This window comes from Microcaecilia unicolor, chromosome 5 (assembly GCF_901765095.1).
Source record: "Microcaecilia unicolor chromosome 5, aMicUni1.1, whole genome shotgun sequence".
Classification (NCBI taxonomy): domain Eukaryota; kingdom Metazoa; phylum Chordata; class Amphibia; order Gymnophiona; family Siphonopidae; genus Microcaecilia; species Microcaecilia unicolor.
Window position 1 is genome coordinate 246,574,713 of NC_044035.1, and position 22,630 is coordinate 246,597,342.

Here is a 22,630-nt window from a genome sequence, read left to right on the forward strand (position 1 = left end):
GCCAGCCACCAAACCCCAAACCAAGTCTGGAGGGCTGGAACACCCGGACCGGACCAGAAAGAAAGCCCGGAAAGTCCATGGCAGCCACCGGCCCCAGCCACCAGAGGGCAAAAGGAACACAAACCAAGACACAGGCAGAAAGCACACCGAAGCACAGAGAGGACCAACACACACAGGTGCAGCACAGCGAAGCAACCAGAGCCATGCTGGAAGCAGCCAGCACACAGACAGAACCAACCCAGGAAAAACAGACAGAAGCCAGCTCAGAAGCCGACCGCCAGAAACAAGGTGAGTCCGAGAGGGGTCACGACCACAATCGTGACACATGCCTTGCTTTAATTCAAAAATTACTATAGGGAGAACTCCAGCTGGTCTTTTCAATCATGGATTCACACCAAGCACAAATGGCAATTGCTCCTGTTCTAAGTCCTGACTCACTTTCAGTAAGCACTTTCTTCACCAAACATTCACGAAATTGGTTTTGAGAGGACAAAATAGGCCAAAATATTTTCAGTATTTTCACCACTTGAGAAGTACCAATCTTTGTACATGTGTAGCTCTTTTATAGGCTGTTTTAAAAACCTTATGAGGGAACCTATGTCTTAAGAATGGCTGCTGTAAATCCCTCCCTTGAACATGAAAATCCTCTGTTGATGAACTGATCCTGAGGAATTGGCTGATCGGGAGATTTTTCCTTAAATGAAGAGGATGTTAACTTGAAAAATGTGAATAATTACAATCAGTTGCCTTGTGATATAGGGTAGTTTTCAGTCCTCTTTTTTATTGATTGATAAATCCAAAAATGTAATAGACTGCCTGCTACATTGCATGGTGAATTTCAGATTGTGCTTAACTGAATTCAAATATTATAAGAAGTTCACCAGTTGATCATAGGATCTTGCCACAAAAAAAAAATATGCCATGCAAAAAAAACGATACCAGAAAGCCCACATACTGAAAATCAGGGGTTTTTATATAAGCTACTTTTTTTAATATGCCCATATAAAGGGTAGCCACTGACAGTGCAAAAATCACCCCCATGGCTACTGAATTTGTTGAAAAATTGTCAAAACAAAGCAACTTTTGAAAAGTACCAGCTGAGCTATATATTATGCAGAAAAAAATAACATCTAATATAACAAACCAAGCACGATCTGAAATCTCTCCAGCTTGGCGAAGCAATTGTACAATATGGGCAGAATCTTTAATATAAGATTTCACTTCTCTGGTCACAGATTTAAAAAAAAAAAACAGTCTAAATATTTCAACAAAGGTTCAAGGGCAAACTCTCTTGTAGAAACAATCAGTCTGCCCAGAGGCTTATGAAGGTGCTTATGAATCTTAAGAGAAAATACATATAAGGTATCTTTTTGGGTGCTCCTCAATCAAAAAAATCTTTTCAGGGAACAGTGATTGCCATATAAGTCCTATTTATATATAATTTTTGAAAAAGATTTTTTACACAAAATAATGTTGATGGATATTTATTTATTTATTTTTTACATTTGTATCCCACATTTTCCCACCTATTTGCAGGCTCAATGTGGCTTACATAGATCCGTAAATGGTGAATACCAGTTCCGGAGCAGAGAAATACATAGTTAAGGTAGAGGATACAAAGTGAATTTGGTTAAAGGAAGGAAAGTTTGTCTTATAATAAGAATTGAAAGGATAAATAACTAAAGTATGTTTTAAATATGCACGTAAAAAAATGAAAAAAGATATTCATATGAATTGTCATTATTATGGGTCTCTTTTGAATAGTACAAGTTTTTTTTTTAATTATTTTATGGCTGGAGTGTTTTAGAGGTTTTTGTGTTATTTTATAAAGGCTATATAGGTGCCGATATTCTTTTATAGAAGGGACTTCCAGAACCAGCCCCAATAATATACAAATGCTGACCCATATAGGGCGCTGTTTACTAAGCCATGCTAGAGGCCCGTTAGCATTAGCACACGCTAATCGTGTAAATGCCCATAATATTCCTATGGGCATCTACACGGTTAGTGCATACTAATTTTTAGCACGCACTAAAAACGTTAGCATACCTTAGTAAACAGGGCCCATAATTTACACTTGCTCCGAAGAAAGGTATAAATATTTGTGTATACATTACCCAAAATACATGTGTACATTACAACTCTTCCTTTCTGTCCAAACTCTGTCCCTAGGAACTTCTATGAACAGATTTCATAAAAGCAAGTGCACACTTTCCACACATGTACTTTTTATGTGGGTGTATGGTTACACAGTTTTATAAAAGCACTTCACCTCATGTAAAACAGGTTTTATAAGCAGAAAAAGCTTATTAAATTACCCAAGAGTGTACTTCTCTCTCATCCCCTTCACTATAAAATTATATCCACCCCCAAACCTGTTCCTCTGTTTATTTTTACATTTGCAAAATTACAATCCAAAACTTAATGTTGCAAAAGAAATAGGGCAGATTCAGAAAAAATCTAACCATTCTCTCTCGTTATAATTATTACTACACAGATTCACAAACCTACTCAACCACACTTTCTTTTTTTTTTTTAAATATTTTATTTATCGTTTTTATACATAGTAAACAAGTATAAACTTGTAAAGAAAAATCCACTATTACAATTAAATCTAAAGATATTATTCATAACACAAATTAAATATTATAGCTTCATTTAAAGTCCACAACAGGAGTCCAAGATTCCTAAATAGGAGAAAACAGGTAATAAACTTTATAAATCAAATTTTGAGATACAGACAAGTTTCTATTCAACTTTATTTAACTAGGAGCTCTCTTAGATGTTAAAAAAGATGACAATTGGTCAGGATCAAAATAAACATATTTCACGGCTTGATAGGAGATTAAACATTTGCAAGGATATTTAAGGTAAAAAGTTGCGCCAAGTTGAAGTGTCTCCTGTCTCATCTGTAAAAACTTTTGTCGTCTCCTTTGCGTTTCCCTCGCTAGATCTGGAGAAACACGAGTTTGCAAACCACGAAAGGTTTTTTCTTTATTCTGAAAAAACTTCTTTAAAATCCAGATCTTGTCCGAAGGTAACGCTACTGTGGCCAACATAGTAGTTGGTGTTATCTGTTCTGAATCCGACATTTCAAGAAGGGCAGAAACATCCAATGGTTGCGCGTTCTGAATATTATTCCTTTGTAAAGGATCCAAACCCTTCACAGGTATATAAAAAAAACCTGTGAAAAGGGTGGCATATCTTTATCTTCTATCTATAGAATTTCTCTGAGGTAATTTTTTAGCATCTCCCGAGGGGAGATAAGTGGTTGTCGCGGAAAATTTATAAAACGCAGATTATTAGATTTTGAAGTATTTTCCAGCATTTCTGATTTTCTCCTTAAATTAACCAAGTCTTTAAGCATTGTTGTTTGCTGTGATTTCAACTCTAAAACATCCTTTTCCTGTTTAGCCAAATGTGCTTTAAAGCGAATGCTACATACCTGTAGAAGGTATTCTCCGAGGACAGCAGGCTGATTGTTCTCACTGATGGGTGACGTCCACGGCAGCCCCTCCAATCGGAATCTTCCTAGCAAAGTCCTTTGCTAGCCCTCGCGCGCCCGCGCGCACCACGCATGCGCGGCCGTCTTCCCGCCCGAAACCGGCTCGAGCCGGCCAGTCCAGTATGTAGCAAGACAATACACTTCAAGGGAAGACACAACTCCAACGGGGAGGCGGGCGGGTTTGTGAGAACAATCAGCCTGCTGTCCTCGGAGAATACCTTCTACAGGTATGTAGCATTCGCTTTCTCCGAGGACAAGCAGGCTGCTTGTTCTCACTGATGGGGTATCCCTAGCCCCCAGGCTCACTCAAAACAACAACCATGGTCAATTGGGCCTCGCAACGGCGAGGACATAACTGAAATTGACCTAAAAAATTTACCAACTAACTGAGAGTGCAGCCTGGAACAGAACAAACAGGGCCCTCGGGGGGTGGAGTTGGATCCTAAAGCCCAAACAGGTTCTGAAGAACTGACTGCCCGAACCGACTGTCGCGTCGGGTATCCTGCTGCAGGCAGTAATGAGATGTGAATGTGTGGACAGATGACCACGTCGCAGCTTTGCAAATTTCTTCAATGGAGGCTGACTTCAAGTGGGCTACCGACGCAGCCATGGCTCTAACATTATGAGCCGTGACATGACCCTCAAGAGCCAGCCCCGCCTGGGCGTAAGTGAAGGAAATGCAATCTGCTAGCCAATTGGATATGGTGCGTTTCCCTACAGCCACTCCCCTCCTATTGGGATCAAAAGAAACAAACAATTGGGCGGACTGTCTGTGGGGCTGTGTCCGCTCCAGATAGAAGGCCAATGCTCTCTTGCAGTCCAATGTGTGCAGCTGACGTTCAGCAGGGCAGGAATGAGGACGGGGAAAGAATGTTGGCAAGACAATTGACTGGTTCAGATGGAACTCCGACACGACCTTTGGCAAGAACTTAGGGTGAGTGCGGAGGACTACTCTGTTATGATGAAATTTGGTGTAAGGGGCCTGGGCTACCAGGGCCTGAAGCTCACTGACTCTACGAGCTGAAGTAACTGCCACCAAGAAAATGACCTTCCAGGTCAAGTACTTCAGATGGCAGGAATTCAGTGGCTCAAAAGGAGGTTTCATCAGCTGGGTGAGAACGACATTGAGATCCCATGACACTGTAGGAGGCTTGACAGGGGGCTTTGACAAAAGCAAACCTCTCATGAAGCGAACAACTAAAGGCTGTCCTGAGATCGGCTTACCTTCCACATGGTAATGGTATGCACTGATTGCGCTAAGGTGAACTCTTACAGAGTTGGTCTTGAGACCAGACTCAGACAAGTGCAGAAGGTATTCAAGCAGGGTCTGTGTAGGACAAGAGCGAGGAGCTAGGGCCTTGCTGTCACACCAGACGGCAAACCTCCTCCACAGAAAGAAGTAACTCCTCTTAGTGGAATCTTTCCTGGAAGCAAGCAAGACGCGGGAGACACCCTCTGACAGACCCAAAGAGGCAAAGTCTACGCTCTCAACATCCAGGCCGTGAGAGCCAGGGACCGGAGGCTGGGATGCAGAAGAGCCCCTTCGTCCTGCGTGATGAGGGTCGGAAAACACTCCAATCTCCACGGTTCTTCGGAGGATAACTCCAGAAGAAGAGGGAACCAGATCTGACGCGGCCAAAAAGGAGCAATCAGAATCATGGTGCCTCGGTCTTGCTTGAGTTTCAACAAAGTCTTCCCCACCAGAGGAATGGGAGGATAAGCATACAGCAGGCCCTCCCCCCAATCCAGGAGGAAGGCATCCGATGCCAGTCTGCCGGGGGCCTGAAGCCTGGAACAGAACTGAGGGACTTTGTGGTTCACTCGAGATGCGAAGAGATCCACCAAGGGGGTGCCCCACGCTTGGAAGATCTGGCGCACCACTCTGGAGTTGAGCGACCACTCGTGAGGTTGCATAATCCGGCTCAGTCTGTCGGCCAGACTGTTGTTTACGCCTGCCAGATATGTGGCTTGGAGCACCATGCCAAGACGGCGAGCCCAGAGCCACATGCTGACGGCTTCCTGACACAGGGGGCGAGATCCGGTGCCCCCCTGCTTGTTGACATAGTACATGGCAACCTGGTTGTCTGTCTGAATTTGGATAATTTGATGGGACAGCCGATCTCTGAAAGCCTTCAGAGCGTTCCAGATCGCTCGCAACTCCAGGAGATTGATCTGTAGACCGCGTTCCTGGAAGGACCAGCTTCCTTGGGTGTGAAGCCCATCGACATGAGCTCCCCATCCCAGGAGAGACGCATCCGTTGTCAGCACTTTTTGTGGCTGAGGAATTTGGAAAGGACGTCCCAGAGTCAAATTGGACCAGATTGTCCACCAATACAGGGATTCGAGAAAACTCGTGGACAGGTGGATCACGTCTTCTAGACCCCCAGCAGCCTGAAACCACTGGGAGGCTAGGGTCCATTGAGCAGATCTCATGTGAAGACGGGCCATGGGAGTCACATGAACTGTGGAGGCCATGTGGCCCAGCAATCTCAACATCTGCCGAGCTGTGATCTGCTGGGACGCTCGCACCCGCGAGACGAGGGACAACAAGTTGTTGGCCCTCGTCTCTGGGAGATAGGCGCGAGCCGTCCGAGAATCCAGCAGAGCTCCTATGAATTCGAGTTTCTGCACTGGGAGAAGATGGGACTTTGGATAATTTATCACAAACCCCAGTAGCTCCAGGAGGCGAATAGTCATCTGCATGGACTGCAGGGCTCCTGCCTCGGATGTGTTCTTCACCAGCCAATCGTCGAGATATGGGAACACATGCACCCCCAGCCTGCGAAGTGCCGCTGCTACTACAGCTAGGCACTTTGTAAACACCCTGGGCGCAGAGGCGAGCCCAAAGGGTAGTACACAGTACTGGAAGTGGCGTGTGCCCAACTGAAATCGCAGATACTGTCTGTGAGCTGGCAGTATCGGGATGTGTATGTAGGCATCCTTCAAGTCCAGAGAGCATAGCCAATCGTTTTGCTGAATCATGGGGAGAAGGGTGCCCAGGGAAAGCATCCTGAACTTTTCTTTTACGAGATATTTGTTCAGGGCCCTTAGGTCTAGGATGGGACGCATCCCCCCTGTTTTCTTTTCCACAAGGAAGTACCTGGAATAGAATCCCAGCCCTTCTTGCCCGGATGGCACGGGCTCGACCGCATTGGCGCTGAGAAGGGCGGAGAGTTCCTCTGCAAGTACCTGCTTGTGCTGGAAGCTGTAGGATTGAGCTCCCGGTGGACAATTTGGAGGTTTTGAGGCCAAATTGAGGGTGTATCCTTGCCGGACTATTTGCAGAACCCACTGATCGGAGGTTATGAGAGGCCACCTTTGGTGAAAAGCTTTCAACCTCCCCCCGACCGGCAGGTCGCCCGGCACTGACACTTGGATGTCGGCTATGCTCTGCTGGAGCCAGTCAAAAGCTCGCCCCTTGCTTTTGCTGGGGAGCCGCGGGGCCTTGCTGAGGCGCACGCTGCTGACGAGAGCGAGCGCGCTGGGGCTTAGCCTGGGCCGCAGGCTGTCGAGAAGGAGGGTTGTACCTACGCTTGCCAGAAGAGTAGGGAACAGTCCTCCTTCCCCCAAAAAATCTTCTACCTGTAGAGGTAGATGCTGAAGGCTGCCGGCGGGAGAACTTGTCGAATGCGGTATCCCGCTGGTGGAGATGCTCTACCACCTGCTCGACTTTCTCTCCAAAAATATTGTCCGCACGGCAAGGCGAGTCCGCAATCCGCTGCTGGAGTCTATTTTCCAGGTCGGAGGCACGCAGCCATGAGAGCCTGCGCATCACCACACCTTGAGCAGCGGCCCTGGACGCAACATCAAAGGTGTCATACACCCCTCTGGCCAGGAATTTTCTGCACGCCTTCAGCTGCCTGACCACCTCCTGAAAAGGCTTGGCTTGCTCAGGGGGGAGAGCATCAACCAAGCCCGCCAACTGCCGCACATTGTTCCGCATGTGTATGCTCGTGTAGAGCTGGTAAGACTGGATTTTGGCCACGAGCATAGAGGAATGGTAGGCCTTCCTCCCAAAGGAGTCTAAGGTTCTAGAGTCTTTGCCCGGGGGCGCCGAAGCATGCTCCCTAGAACTCTTAGCCTTCTTTAGGGCCAGATCCACAACTTCAGAGTCGTGAGGCAACTGAGTGCGCATCAGCTCTGGGTCCCCATGGATCCGGTACTGGGACTCGATCTTCTTGGGGATGTGGGGATTACTTAATGGCTTGGTCCAGTTCGCAAGCAATGTCTTTTTCAGGACATGGTGCAAGGGAACAGTGGACGCTTCCTTAGGTAGAGAAGGATAGTCCAGGAGCTCAAACATTTCAGCCCTGGGCTCGTCCTCCACAACCACCGGGAAGGGGATGGCCGTAGACATCTCCCGGACAAAGGAAGCAAAAGACAGACTCTCGGGAGGAGAAAGCTGTCTTTCAGGAGAGGGAGTGGGATCGGAAGGAAGACCCTCAGACTCCTCGTCAGAGAAATATCTGGGGTCTTCTTCTTCTTCCCACGAGGCCTCACCCTCGGTGTCAGACACAAGTTCACGGACCTGTGTCTGCAACCTCACCCGGCTCGACTCCGTGGAGCCACGTCCACGATGGGGGCGTCGAGAGGTAGACTCCCTCGCCCGCATCGGCGAAGCTCCCTCCACCGACGTAGTCGGGGAGCCCTCCTGGGAGGTGGCCGCAGTCGGCACCGCACACGGTACCGACGTCGGGGACCTCAACCCGGGCGATGGGCCAGCCGGCGCCACGCTTGACGGTACCGGAGGCGCAAGCACCGCCGGTACCGGAGGGGTAGGGCGCAACAGCTCTCCCAGAATCTCTGGGAGAACGGCCCGGAGGCTCTCGTTCAGAGCGGCTGCAGAGAAAGGCAGGGAGGTCGATGCAGGCGTCGACGTCAGAACCTGTTCCGGGCGTGGAGGCTGGTCCGGGCTGTCCAGAGTGGAGCGCATCGACACCTCCTGAACAGAGGGTGAGCGGTCCTCTCGGTGCCGATGCCTGCTGGGTGCCGACTCCCTCGGCGACCCAGAGCTCTCGGTGCCGACGCGGGGAGGAGACCGGTGTCGATGCTTCTTCGACTTCTTCCGAAGCATGTCACCGGAGCTCCCCGGCACCGACGAGGAGGACGTAGAATCCATCCGTCGCTTCCTCAGGGCCGAGGTCGAAGCAGGTCGATCCCGGGGGGGCTGTACCGCAGGAGCCCTCAGGGTAGGGGGAGACCCACCCGAAGGCTCACCGCCACCAGCAGGGGAATGGACAGCCCTCACCTGCACTCCACCCGATGCACCACCGTCCGACGACATCAGGAGACGAAGTCCCGGTACCACCGACGTCGATGCAGCTATCCGATGTCTCGGCGCCGATGCAGAGGGCCGATGCCTCGATGCACTCGATGCACTGGCGGCCAAGGATGAAGGTCTGGACGCTGATGACGTCGATGCACACGATGACCCCGGTGCCGATGCCGACGAAGAGCCCGAGAACAAAACGTTCCACTGGGCCAATCTCGCTACCTGAGTCCGCCTTTGTAACAGGGAACACAGACTACAGTTCTGAGGACGGTGCTCGGCCCCCAGACACTGAAGACACGAAGAGTGCCTATCAGTGAGCGAGATAACCCGGGCGCACTGGGTGCACTTCTTGAAGCCGCTGGAAGGCTTCGATGTCATGGGCGGAAAAATCACGCCGGCGAAATCAAAATCCGAAATGACGAATTTGGAGCACCAAAACTTTAAGGGAGAAAAATCTCGACCGAGGCCGAAAAGAGGCCTACCCCGACGACGAAAGAAAACTTACCGGGGCGAAAACTGGAAACACGGGAAGGGGCAAACAAAACCCAAGGGGGTTTCCGGAGCACTTCCCGAACAAAGTTAGAACTTTTCCGAAGAAAAAACACGTCTATTTTAAAACGGACGCGCGAGGTCGACTCTCCGGGGCTCGACACGACAAAAACACAGCCGTACCGAGTGCGGACGAAAGAAGACTGGCCGGCTCGAGCCGGTTTCGGGCGGGAAGATGGCCGCGCATGCGCGGTGCGCGCGGGCGCGCGAGGGCTAGCAAAGGACTTTGCTAGGAAGATTCCGATTGGAAGGGCTGCCGTGGACGTCACCCATCAGTGAGAACAAGCAGCCTGCTTGTCCTCGGAGAACTATTTTCACCTCATTCTCAATTTCTGTTACCTTCCCATCTAATATCACAACTTCATTTCTTATTTTCCTCATTTGGGGGCACAAAAACTTCCCCATTTCTGCAATCAACTGCCATAGATTGTCCAATGTCACTTCATCTGGTTCCTGAAAAAGTTTAGCAAATGCAATGCTCTCACTCTCTTCCTGTGAAACATGTTTCTCACCTTCCAATGTCCCTCGCAACTCCTCCTGTATTTTTCCGGCAGTGTGAAATAACAGGGAAGAAGCTGACAAATCTCCCACATTCTCCGTTAAGGCTAACACTGCCTCCCATCCAGTTCCACCCTGTAACACTTCGGTATTCAGGGCTAAGGACCCCGCCACAGGAGAACTACTTCTCACAGGCTGGGGAGGAGGGGCCCTTGCCTCCGGCTCAAAGAAACTTCCAGTTCAAGGTTCAGCTCCTGGTCTCCTATCCTGGGCTGTTCCAGCGAACTGCTCACCCGACGCTGCTGTTGAAACCTGAGCTCGTTGCAGCTAAGATTCAATCAAGCCAGAAGATATCAAAGGTCTTTGCTGCTGGGCTGCAGTAGCAGCAGCTCTGCCCCTTCTCTTCGGCATTACAAGGTAATTAGAGAGTAGCAGTAAAATCTGGAGGAGCTCTAAAACAGTCTGTCTCAGTCAGCGGCCATCTTGGAACTCCTCAACCACACTTTCCAGTCAACAATTAAGCAGTAAGAGAATCCAAGGCACAATATCAACAGTATAGTAGAGCCTCGACATGATCAGGGTGTACAAGTCACATGTGGAGCCTTAGAGGTACCTGAAGAACCCAAAACGCTTGCAAGTGAACAAAATCATAAAATATATATCTTTGAGATTCTAATTTGATAACGCATTTACAGGGAAAATTCAACTAAAATAAACACCTTAACTGCTGAACCTGAACTTTCATTTCCAAAAACTGTTTTCTCCACTTCTGGGTTGCACAAGCAACATCCAGATATATTCTTATCAAACAATTCAAGAATTTACATCTGTACTGCGGAATTTGAAAATAAAATAATATACAATGGCACATGAACCTTGAAAAGATGGTATACTGTTTTAACTAAAATGCTTTTACAGACCACAGTGTTTTGTAATGAAATATTTACTAATGTCATGTTATTCTGAAATGTAATGGAAGTCAAAGAAATTAAAATAAAAAAAGAGTTTTAAAAAAACAAACTCGGTATCAGTCATTGTCCGTTTCAAGAACAAAATTGGTGTTGCAGGGACCATTTCTTGATCATCCCCCCCCCCCCCCTCCCAAATAATCTGTGTCACTGATAGCAAATTAAAGGTTATATTAGCCCCAAAAACCACAGGAGGTAAATAATATGCCTTTACTATAGGCAGAATCCTCAAAATTTCTAAAAAATTAAGCATAAGAGTCAGTAAAGGAACCTCAGAGGGTAACTTTGGAAAATTCACAAAACGCAAAGTCCGGCGCCGTAGAGAATTCTCCAGACCTTCAGTCCTATGATGTATCAAAGTATTATCCTTAGTTAAGACAGATTGTTGTTCAGTTACTTGTTTAACTTCAGTGCTAAGAGTCTCAAGTCCTTTTTCCATAGAATCAACTCTCTATTGAGTTAAGACTCCATGATAGCACTGAAACTGAGCAGATTATAATTCAAACTTGAGCAATAGATCCAGTTTAGCCAGGGCATCCCAAATGGCCTCTTTCATTATCAAAGAAGGTTTAAGAGGTAAAGAAGTTTTGCTCAGCTCACCAAGCATCTGTATAGTCCCCATGTCACTGGGCTTCGTTCCATCCTGACTCCCCTGCTTCAGTTCCAAACAGGAAGCTGTGTCACAGATGCCAAAGTACCCTGTTCAAGCAGTGACTCAATGCAGGCAGACCCCATTAGAGTACTACCTACCTTATCAGGAAGTATCATGGCTTTGTGCACCACCCCTCTCACCACCGGATCCTTTGGTGGCTCCCTGTGTTCCGGGCTGAAAAATGTCTCGGCATCTGGCAAGAGAAATGGCACACCTTCCCCCAAACTCCCCAGCGGTGATGCAGGAACAACAGACACCACTCCACCGACAGTGAATCGTTCCATCAGGCCTCTGACTTGAGAACAGACTGCACAGCAGGGTAATTGGAGTCACCCTTACATTTTGTCCATCAGCAGTAAGGGAAAAGTAAAAGTATTCAAGGCAAATCAGGGTGCAAAGACAGATAGAGCTAGTGCTTAGAACCATGCTGTCACCATCTTGGATTTACCAGTTCCTCTATTGATATTTACATTTTCCAAGGAAACGCCATATAGAGTGCAACATAAATACCCAGTAGCCAACCATGAGGTAAGCAAATGTTAGATATGCTCAGGTCTTAATTTCTGAGGAAATGGCCTGGAATGCTGTTTTTCCACTTTTCAAGTTTCAGAGCAGCAGAGGAGTTTGTTCCAGCCCCTCTCTGCTAGGCAGCCTTCGGGGGGGGGGGGGGGGGGGGGTGAAGCTGGAGAGGAGCAGAGAACAAGTCACTCTGTTCCCTAATCCATCCTACTTCTCCTCTTCCTACTGTACCTGGCCTGCCTGCCCCCTCCTCTGGCTCTATAGTTCCACTTCCTCTTTTTTGTCTACAAAGTAATTCCTGGACTTACTCTTAAGTCATGAATGGGCATGGGAGACACAGAATGAACAGAAGCCACGGTTGAAGCCTTAGTCATTGGTACTGCTGCTCATAAATTTTAAACTTTAGCTAATTCAGTCCCTTTATATGTCTTTTCTTTTTGGTAACATAGGTAGCTAGATCTATGGACGTGACAGAGGAGGGAGACTTTATTTCTACATACTCGCTTCTAAAGGAGGTGAGTATCCGCTCCCCAAAGAAAGAATAGGCAGCATTCTAAGTTTGGGAGAGCAATCTCACCTCTAGCCTAGACACTTAGGATTAATTCTATAAGGAGCTGCCTAGTTTAAGGCAGCAAGAATGCATATGTGGACACATTTGCCGCGACTATTTTCCAAGTGCACTGTATTCTGTAAGTACGTGCCAAAATATGATAGCACATACTTTGCAGGTTTACATGGGTGGAGTGTGGAAAGTGCAAACACATATGCACATTATAAAATCGTATAATCTGTGCATGTACTACAAACCTTTACACCAGCTGTTTGGACAGTATAATTGTCCACGCCTGCAAAGTATGCATGCGTAAGGTGGCTTAGGCTAGTATTCTGCAGTGAAAAGTAGGTGCCTACTTCAAATACTTTCCTAGTGCCTAAATCCAGGTGCGGGGGGGAGGAGGTATTTTTATAAAGCATTTTCCACGTGTATAGCATGCTTTACAAATAGACAGTGTTCTTATAAAATTGTGCAGCCAACTATGCAAGATTGCACATATGTTTCAGTGATGTGATAATGTTTTTCCCTCCTGATTTCCCCTATGATTGCATATATGTCGCATGAGATGGTTTCTGATCTTTAAACAAAATATAATATTAGAGAAAGGGAACCTGAGTAAACAAATAATATGGTTTTTAAATTATTACTTCATTTATTTAAGGAACAAAGTTATCCAACACCATATCATCCGTGTAAAAAAGTAGCTGCCCCCTGAGTTACTCAGTCAACCAATGGGCCAGATTTAATAGATAATCAGATTCACCTGATTGAATATAACCAGGGTTGATTGCAGCCAGGCCTCCTGATGCCTGATCTCGCTATATATTGAACCTTACCATGAGAGTGAAGTAGTCACCACTAAGTTCCTACAAGAATGCTATGCCACGATCATAGCAAATTCCATAAGAGATTAGGAAAAAACGTCAGAAGGGTTGCAATGCCATTTCTAAGGCTTTGGGACTCCACCAAACCACAGTGAGAGTCACTGAAAAGGTGCAAGCAAAATCCAAATAAATAATCTCTAAACTGAGAAGACTTAGAACAGTGGTGAATCTTCTCATGAGTGGCTGGCCTGCCAAACTTACTCCAAGGATGCAGTGACAACTGATCTGGGAAACTCACAAAACATCTCAGAAAAACATCCAAAGAATTCCGGCCTCGCTAGACTCAAACAAGGTCAGTGTTCATGACACCAAGATAAGAAAAAGTCTGAGTAAAAATGGGATTCCTGAGAGACGAGCAATGCAGAAGCCGCTGCTATCCAAAAGTAACATCAGTACTGGTCTTACATTTGCAAAAACACACCTGGATGATCCCCAAGCCTTTGGAGATGATGTTCTGTGGACAGATGTGTCAAAAGTGGGTTTCTGCCAGGCACTTGTGATCTGCATTGCCCACTGTTGGAAATAGGATACTGAGCTAGAAGTCACTGACCCAGTATGGCTGTTGTTATGTAACACAGGTCCCATTATGTCTGGCATAAAACAAATACAGGATTCCACAAAGGTTAAGATTTTAAATCAGGCATGACATTATTCAAAAATACCATTGTGGAAGCCCGGACCAGATGTATTTCATGTATTAATAAACATGGAAAAAAGAGCAAATGACAGCCAGCATGGTTAAAAGGTGACCTGAAAGCACCCAAGATGGCGTCTGAAACAGACGTGCGCTAGAGCAGCTCCTGATCTCTAGTAGGAATCCTTGAACTTGGGCTTTCCCCTAGATTAACTATGGGGAAAAGGAAAGGAAAAATCAACGTGCTCACCTCCACAAGCCATTCCGAGTCCTCTACCATTTGACAGGCGACCCTAGATGAAATGGTGACACGAGCGCCGGGGCCCCCGATGAGTGCTTCGGTAAGCCCAACAGAACAACGGGAGCATAGTATCGAGGGAATCACATTGAGTCCTCCCTCGTTTACAGCCCCTCCAAGACCCGGAGATGTAACAGTTGCGTCGGAGGAGCAGCAGATTGGTGCACCCAAAAGTGGAAGAGCCCCAGCTGCTGCAGGGGGAGGCCCCGTAGCAACTTCCTCCCCTGTGGGAATAGCAGAATTGCGAGGACAGGATGTACATTCCCTCTCTTCTCAATCGCAGAAGAATGTCCCTGGAGTCTACGGAGGATACCATAGACCAGCTGTAGTAACGTTAGAGAGTCTTTGGGACGCAATTCTACTGTACAGCAGATTTCTAATTCCATCCAAGGAGAGGTGGCTGAAATCAAGCAAACTCAAGAAAATTTCTTAGCCAAGCTCGAGACTCACACTACTAAAACAGAGGTACTTGAAAATGATATACAATCCTTTAAAAACTTTTCCTCAATTGTTTCTAAAGATAAAAATTTTCAAATTTGAAAGATTGAGTACTTAGAAAACCAGATTAGGTGAAATAATTTAAGACTTTTAAATTTTCCCAAATCACCATTAATATCAGCATTAGAAATGTTTAAGAAATATCTTACAGAAGTTTTGTATATTCCTCTTGATAATATTCCACCTATTACAAGGACTCAGTATATTTCTGGTATAAGAAATGTGAAGAATTCTTCTCAGTCTAATCTGAATCTAACTGAATTCCTTGAAACTTCATTGGACATAGTAACGGAAAGGACCACTATGCTGGTGACGTTTGCTCTTGAACTTGATCGCAACAATATACTTAAATTGTATTTCAGCCACATCAAAGATAATTTCCTAGGATCAAGAATTCAGATGTTTCCGGACTTATCGAGGGATATGCAAAAAAGAAGGAAGGAATTTTTACAATTAAAATCAAGATTACTTAATATAGGTGGAACTTTTCTTCTTACGTATCCCTGCAAATGTGCTGCCTCTTTAAATACCTCGAATTATTATATATTTTTTGAACCTAGCCACCGATGTCAGGTAAATGAGCTGTGATTGGCTGACAGAAACTTGGAGGGACTTAATGGAAAGGGAAGGAATGTCTAAGCAACTGAATAAGTGGTGCAGTGGTTAGAGCACAAGTCTTGTAATCAGAAGGTGGCTGGTTTGAATCCCCCTATTACTATTGTTTTAATTTGGACGTACCTGACTGCACTTGCATGTTTTTTTTTTTTTTTTGGACGTCCCTGACTGCACTTGCATGTTTTTTTTTTCTTCCGATTTTTGCTCTCTGCATGGGTCCCGTGCAGCACCAACTAAACTAAAATTGCTCGGGGGACCTGCATACTGCTGTCATGGAGCTAGGTATGGTATTTGAGGCTGACATAGAGGCTGGAAAAACTATTTAAACAGTTTGTTTTTTAGGGTGGGAGGGGGTTAGTGACCACTGGGGGAGACAGGGGAGATCATCCCCGATTCCCTCCGGTGGTCATCTGGTCAGTTTGGGCACTTTTTGGAAGCTTGGTCGTGAAAAAAACAGGACCAACTTTGTGTGGACTAAATGCTCGTCAGGGACGTCTTGCTTCTTTCCATTATCAGGTGTGGAGGTCCATCTGTTAACCACGCCCCGGAATGCCCCTGTCCCGCCTTCGCTACCGTTCGGCCAAGCCCCTGAGAATTTCGCCCGTCCCCGTGACGGAAAGCAGTTGGGGCCGTCCAAATTCAGCTTTTGATTATACCTGTTTTTGAGACGGACGTCCATCTCCCGATTTGTGTCGGAAGATGGGCGTCCGTCTCTTTCGAAAATAAGCTGGTATGTATCGCCTGCGCTTATTGAGGGTTGCCCTTCTGATTTCATTAACTGCTATTCTATGTAAATTTACCTAGTTCTTGGACCAATATTGTGGACAAACAATTGATATTGGTTTCTTTATTTAATATAATAAGTGACTAATATTTCATGATTACTATATGTTTATGTAATTACATGAATGTAAATTGAATAATTCATAAATAAAAATTTAAAAAAGGTTACCTGAAAGATGCTATTGGAGCCAAAAGAACATCCTTCAAAGAATGAAAAAAGGATCCGAATGAAGAAAATAAGAAGCAACATAGGCACTGTCAAGCTAAATGCAAAGCATTGATAAAGAATTTATTTATTTATTTATGGTTCATTTGTATCCCACATTTTCTAGAAGAATATGAAGAAAAACTTGCTGCAGAGACAAAAACTCATAGTAACACTGTTTTCAGGTACATCAGATGCAGAAAGGCTGTGAGGGAATCCTTGGGACCATAAGGTCATGAAGGAGCAAAAGGGGCACTCGGGGAGGACAAGGCCATAGTGGAAAGACTGAATGAATTCTTTATTTCAGTCTTTACTAAAGAAGATGTAAGAGATCTGCCTGTACCGGAAATGGTTTTCAAGGGTGATGATGCAGAAGAACTGAACAAAATCTCTGTGAGCCTGGAAGACGTACTGAGCCAAATCGACAAGTTAAAGAGTAATAAATCACCTGGAATGGATGGCATACACCCCAGGGTACTGAAAGAACTCAAACATGAAATTGCTGATTTGCTGAAATTGCTGTAACCTGTTGTTAAAATCGTCCATAGTACTTGAAAATTGGAGGGTGGCCATTGTAACGCTGATTTTTTTTTAAAGGGTTCCAGGGGTGATCCGGGAAATTACAGACCGGTGAGACTGACTTCAGTGCCAGGCAAAATAGTGGAAACTATTATGAAGAATAAAATTATGGAACGCGTAGACAAACATGGTTTAATGGGACAGAGTCACCATAGATTCAGCCAAGGGAAGTCTTGCCTCACAAAGTTGCTTCATTTCTTTGAAGGCGTAAATAAACATGAGGGTAAAGATGAGCCAGTTGATACAGTGTATCTAGATTTTCAGAAAGCTTTTGAGAAAGTTCCTCATGAGAGACTCCTGAGAAAATTAAAGAGTCATGGGATAGGAGGCAAGGTTCTGGTGTGGATTAGGAATTGGTTATTGGACCGAAAATAGAGGGTAGGGTTAAATGGCCATTTTTCTCAATGGAGGAGGATAAATAGTGGACTGCTGCAAGGATCTATACTGGGACCAGTGCTATTTATCATATTTATAAATGATCTGGAAATCGGAGCGACAAGTGAGGTGATTCAATTTGCAGATGACACAAAACTATTCAAAGTTTTCAAAACACATGCAGATTGTGAAAAATTGCAGGAAGACCTTAGGAAACTGGAAGACTGGACATCCAGATGGCAGATGAAAGTTAATGTGGACAAATGCAAAGTAATGCACATTGGGAATAATAATCAGAATCATAGTTACCTGATGCTAGGGTCCACCTTAGGAGTCAGCACTCAAAAAGATCTGGGTGTCATGCTGAAATCTTCTGCCCAATGTGCGGTGGCAGCCAAAAAAGCAAATAAGATGCTAGGAATTATTAGGAAAAGGATGCAAAATAAGACCAAGATTATTATAATGCCTCTATGTCGCTCCACGGTGCGACCTCACCTTGAGTATTGCATTCAGTTCTGGTTGCCATATCTACTACTACTACTACTATTACTACTACTTGACATTTCTAAAGCGCTACTAGGGTTACGCAGCGCTGTACAATTTAGCATAGAAGGACAGTCCCTGCTCAAAGGAGCTTACAATCTAAAGGACAAATGTACAGTCAGTCAAATAGGGGCAGTCTAGATTTCCTGAAAGGTATAAAGGTTAGGTGCCGAAAGCAACATTGAAGAGGTGGGCTTTGAGCAAGGATTTGAAGATGGGTAGGGAGGGGGCTTGGCGTAAGGGCTCAGGAAGTTTATTCCAAGCATAGGTGAGTCGAGGCAGAATGAGCAGAGCCTGGAGTTGGCGGTGGTGGAGAAGGGTACTGAGAGGAGGGATTTGTCCTGTGAGCGGAGGTTACGGGCGGGAACGTAAGGGGAAATGAGGGTAGAGAGGTAATGAGGGGCTGCAGACTGAGTGCATTTGTAGGTAAGAAGGAGAAGCTTGAACTGTATGCGGTATCTGATTAGAAGCCAGTGAAGTGACCTGAGAAGAGGGGTGATATGAGTATATCGGTTCAGGCGGAATATAAGACGTGCAGCAGAGTTCTGAACAGATTGAAGGGGGGATAGATGGCTAAGTGGGAGGCCAGTAAGGAGTAGGTTGCAGTAGTCAAGGCGAGAGGTAATGAGAGCGTGGACGAGAGTACGGGTGGTGTGCTCAGAGAGGAAAGGGCGAATTTTGCTGATGTTAAAGAGAGAGAAGCTACAGGTCTTGGCTATCTGCTGGATATGCACAGAGAAGGAGAGGGAGGAGTCGAAGATGACTCCGAGGTTGCGGGCAGATAAAACGGGGAGGATGAGGGTGCCATCAACTGAGATAGAGAGTGGAGGAAGAGGAAAAGTGGGTTTTGGTGGAAAGACGATAAGCTCGGTCTTGGACATGTTCAGTTTCAGGTGGCGGTTGGACATCCATGCAGCAATGTCAGATAAGCAGGCCGATACCTTTGCCTGGGTGTCCGCGGTGATGTCTGGTGTGGAGAGATATAGCTGGGTGTCATCAGCATAAAGATGATACTGGAAACCATGAGATGAGATCAGTGAGCTCAGGGAAGAGGTGTAGATTGAAAAAAGAAGGGGTCCAAGGACAGATCCCTGGGGAACTCCAACAGAGTTATAGTGCAATTATAGAGATATAGTGCAATTAGGTTCAAAGAGCAACCAAAATGATAAAGAGGATGGAACTCCTCCTATATGAGGAAAGGCTAAAGAGGTTAGGCCTCTTCAGCTTGGAAAAGAGATGACTGAAGGGGGGGATATAACTGAAGTCTACCAAATCCTGAGTGGAGTATAACAGGTGAAAGTGAATCGATTTTTTTCTTTCAAAAAGGTACAAAGACCAAGGGACACTCAATGAAGTTACATGGAAATAATTTTAAAACAATAGGAGGAAATGTTAAGATCTGGAACTCGTTGCTGGAGGATGTGGTAACAGTGGTTAGCATATCTGGGTTTAAAAAAAGATTTGGACAAGTTCCTGGAGGAAAAGTCCGTATTCTGTTATTAAGATGGGCATGGGGGAAGCCACTGCTTTCCCAGGGATTGGTAGTATGGAATGTTGCTACTAATTGGGTTTCTGCCTGGTAGTTATGATCTGGATTGGCCACTGTTGGAAGCAGGATACTGGGCTAGATGGACCATTGGTCTGACCCAGTATGCTAGTAAAAAAGGCCCGTTTCTTAACGCAATGAAACGGGAGCTAGCAATGTAATGAGTTCCTGCCATTAATGTTTCCACGGTTGTATTCTGAATATAATTGTTGTTTACATGTGTAAGATTTCTTTATATACAATATTTTTTGTGTAAACTGTGTTACAATGTGGTAAAAGTTTTCCTTGTTCAGGCCCTTCAATCAGTTTAACAATCACATCAGAAGTGCTCCTTACTCGTGAGAATGCAACATACAGTTGCCCATGTGAGAGACTGAGAGTGACAGTGTGTTTTACAGACAGTGTAAGAGAGAGATACACAGAGCGATTGAGTGTGTGTGTGTGTGTGTGTGATGTCTGTGAGTGACAAAGTAATTAAATGTTTGTCTTCCCTTCCGTTCTGTGCACTTGCCCCCACTGATGTTCGTACCTCCCTGTATATGATTGTTTGTTAGAGATTCAATCCACTCCACTTCCCTCCTCCAAGTTCTGTTCTGTCTGATTGGTTCTTCGTTCCTGTGATGTCGTGTTTGTTTGCTTGGCAACTATGCAGCATTCCGTTTCCTCGACGTGAGGGCTGGGACAGTGAGAGCCAATGAAACGCTGAACTACAGACTTATGAACCCTACAGTGCCACAGAGTCAGCTTCAGAATAACAGATACAAAATGGACAGCCAGACCATGGTCTGACTACTACAGTGTTAACTTCTCCCTCCACTGGAGAACAAAAAAGACACAACAAAAACAACAAACCTACACTACGAGAGGCAAAATAGACCCACTAATTTTCTGGCATCAACTTTACACCGAGGAATGGATAACACCTACAGACTCACCCCAATTTCTTCAAGAATGGGATAACAGATGCAGAACAATGCTAGACAATATAGCACCACTTCAAACCAGAACCTCACACAGAAAAAACTCAATACCATGGTTTAACTAAGAATTGAAAGAACTAAAAACTCGGGTCAGAAGACTTGAAAGAGCATGGAACAAGAAAAAAGACGAAAACATACTCAAAAGACTGGAAACAACTACAAAGAAAATACAAATACGCTATCAGACAAACCAAAAAAACATATTACGAAACCAAAATAGGACCAAACTCTTCTCACTCGTAAACAATCTCCTAAACACCACTACAGCCACCTCCAACAACACAGAAACCCCATCAGCAATCAATCTTGCAAACTACTTCAAGGAAAAAATCATAAAGCTCAGACGTATGATACCTACAAATACAACAGACTACACAAACATACTTGAATGCCTAGACCTGAAACCCGGGGAATTCCCAGCAGACCGATCATGGACCAACTTTGACAAGCTCTCACCAAAGGAAATCTCACATTGGCTCGGAAAATATGCCAAATCACAATGCAAATTAGACATATGCCCTAACAGCCTAATAAGATCCGCACCCAAACAATTCAAAACAGACCTCATGAATCACGTAAACCACAGGCTTCAAAACGGGCTCTTTCCCATGGATAAAGGAAACATCCTACTAACCCCGCTACCGAAAGATGCTAAGAAAAACACAATGGATTTAACCAACTACTGCCCAGTAGCATCTATCCCATTCATAACCAAACTCATGGAAGGCATAGTGACGAAACAGCTCACTGAATACCTAAATAAACACTCAATCCTGCACAAATCTCAATCAGGATTTCGGACAAACCACAGCACAGAAACTGTTTTAGTAGCCGCAATGAACTCATTCAAACAAGCAATCGCAACTGGTAACAACATACTCGTCCTACAATTCGACATGTCCAGTGCCTTCGACATGGTTAATCATGAAATACTATTACACATACTAGAATACTTCAGAGTAGGAGGCACAGTAATCAAATGGTTTAAAGGATTCCTAACCACAAGATCATACTAAGTAACAACGAACGCGGACAGATCACCCGAATGGACACCCGAATGTGGAGTACCCTAAGGATCCCCCCTATCACCAACCTTATTCAACCTAATGATGATACCGTTAGCCAAACTGCTAGCTAATCAAATCCTTACATATATGCAGACGATGTCACAATCTACATCCCGTTCAAACATGACCTAAATGAAATCACTACGAGATCAACCAAAGCCTCCAAATCATGCACACCTGGGCGGATGCATTCCAACTAAAACTTAACGCAGAAAAAACACAATGTATTGTACTCACCTCCCAACATAACACAAAAAACTTCTCTACCATAATCACACCATACTGCTCTCTCCCAGTCTCACAAAACCTGAAAATTCTTGGAGTTACTATTGATCGAAACCTCACTCTCGATACCCACGTGAAGAACACAACGAAAAAGATGTTCCACACCATGTGGAAACTCAAAAGAGTAAAACCATTCTTCCTGAGATACGTCTTCCGCACCCTGATACAGTCTATGGTAATAAGCCATCTGGATTACTGCAACACACTATATGCGGGCTGCAAAAAACAGACTATCAAAAAAACTCCAAACAGCCCAGAATACTGCCGCCAGACTCATATTTGGAAAAACTAAATATGAAACTGCAAAACCCCTAAGAGAGAAGCTGCACTGGCTCCCACTTAAAGAATGCATTGCCTTCAAGATATGTACGATTGTACACAAAATTATCCACGCAGATGCCCCGATCTACATGCTGAACCTAGTGGACCTACCTCCCAGAAACGCCACAAGAACATCCTGCAAATTTCTCAATTTGAACTTCCCCAGCTGTAGAGGACTAAAATACAAGATGATGCATGCCACTACCTTCTCCTACACGAGCACACAAATATGGAATGCTCTACCCACAGACCTGAAATCAATTGTCGAAACAAATAACTTTCGCAAATCCCTGAAGACATACTTCTTCGACAAGGCCTATAATGAGAACCAACAGCTTCACTAATTCACATTCCCAAGCCAACCAGCTATGAAAATCCACTCCCACTATCACCCACCCAATCACTTCCTTTTTTCTTCCCTACTTAATCTCTACACGCTACTAACTGTATCTGATATTCTGGAATGACAATGTCATAACAAAACTATGTAAGCCACATTGA

General features: G+C 45.2%; 1 protein-coding gene across 8 annotated transcripts in view; it reads left to right on the top strand.

The window, feature by feature from the left end:
* Positions 1-22,630, top strand: part of TEX55 (testis expressed 55) — a 185,849-nt gene that overhangs the window by 75,499 nt on the left and 87,720 nt on the right. For 6 of the 8 annotated variants that reach the window (XM_030205079.1, XM_030205085.1, XM_030205083.1 and 3 more), the window contains exon 7: positions 12,413-12,478. The exons of the other annotated variants lie outside the window; for them this stretch is intronic. In XM_030205079.1, coding sequence (XP_030060939.1) covers positions 12,413-12,478 — 66 coding nt within the window. The remainder of the gene's footprint in view (positions 1-12,412; positions 12,479-22,630) is intronic. 8 annotated transcript variants of the gene reach the window in all.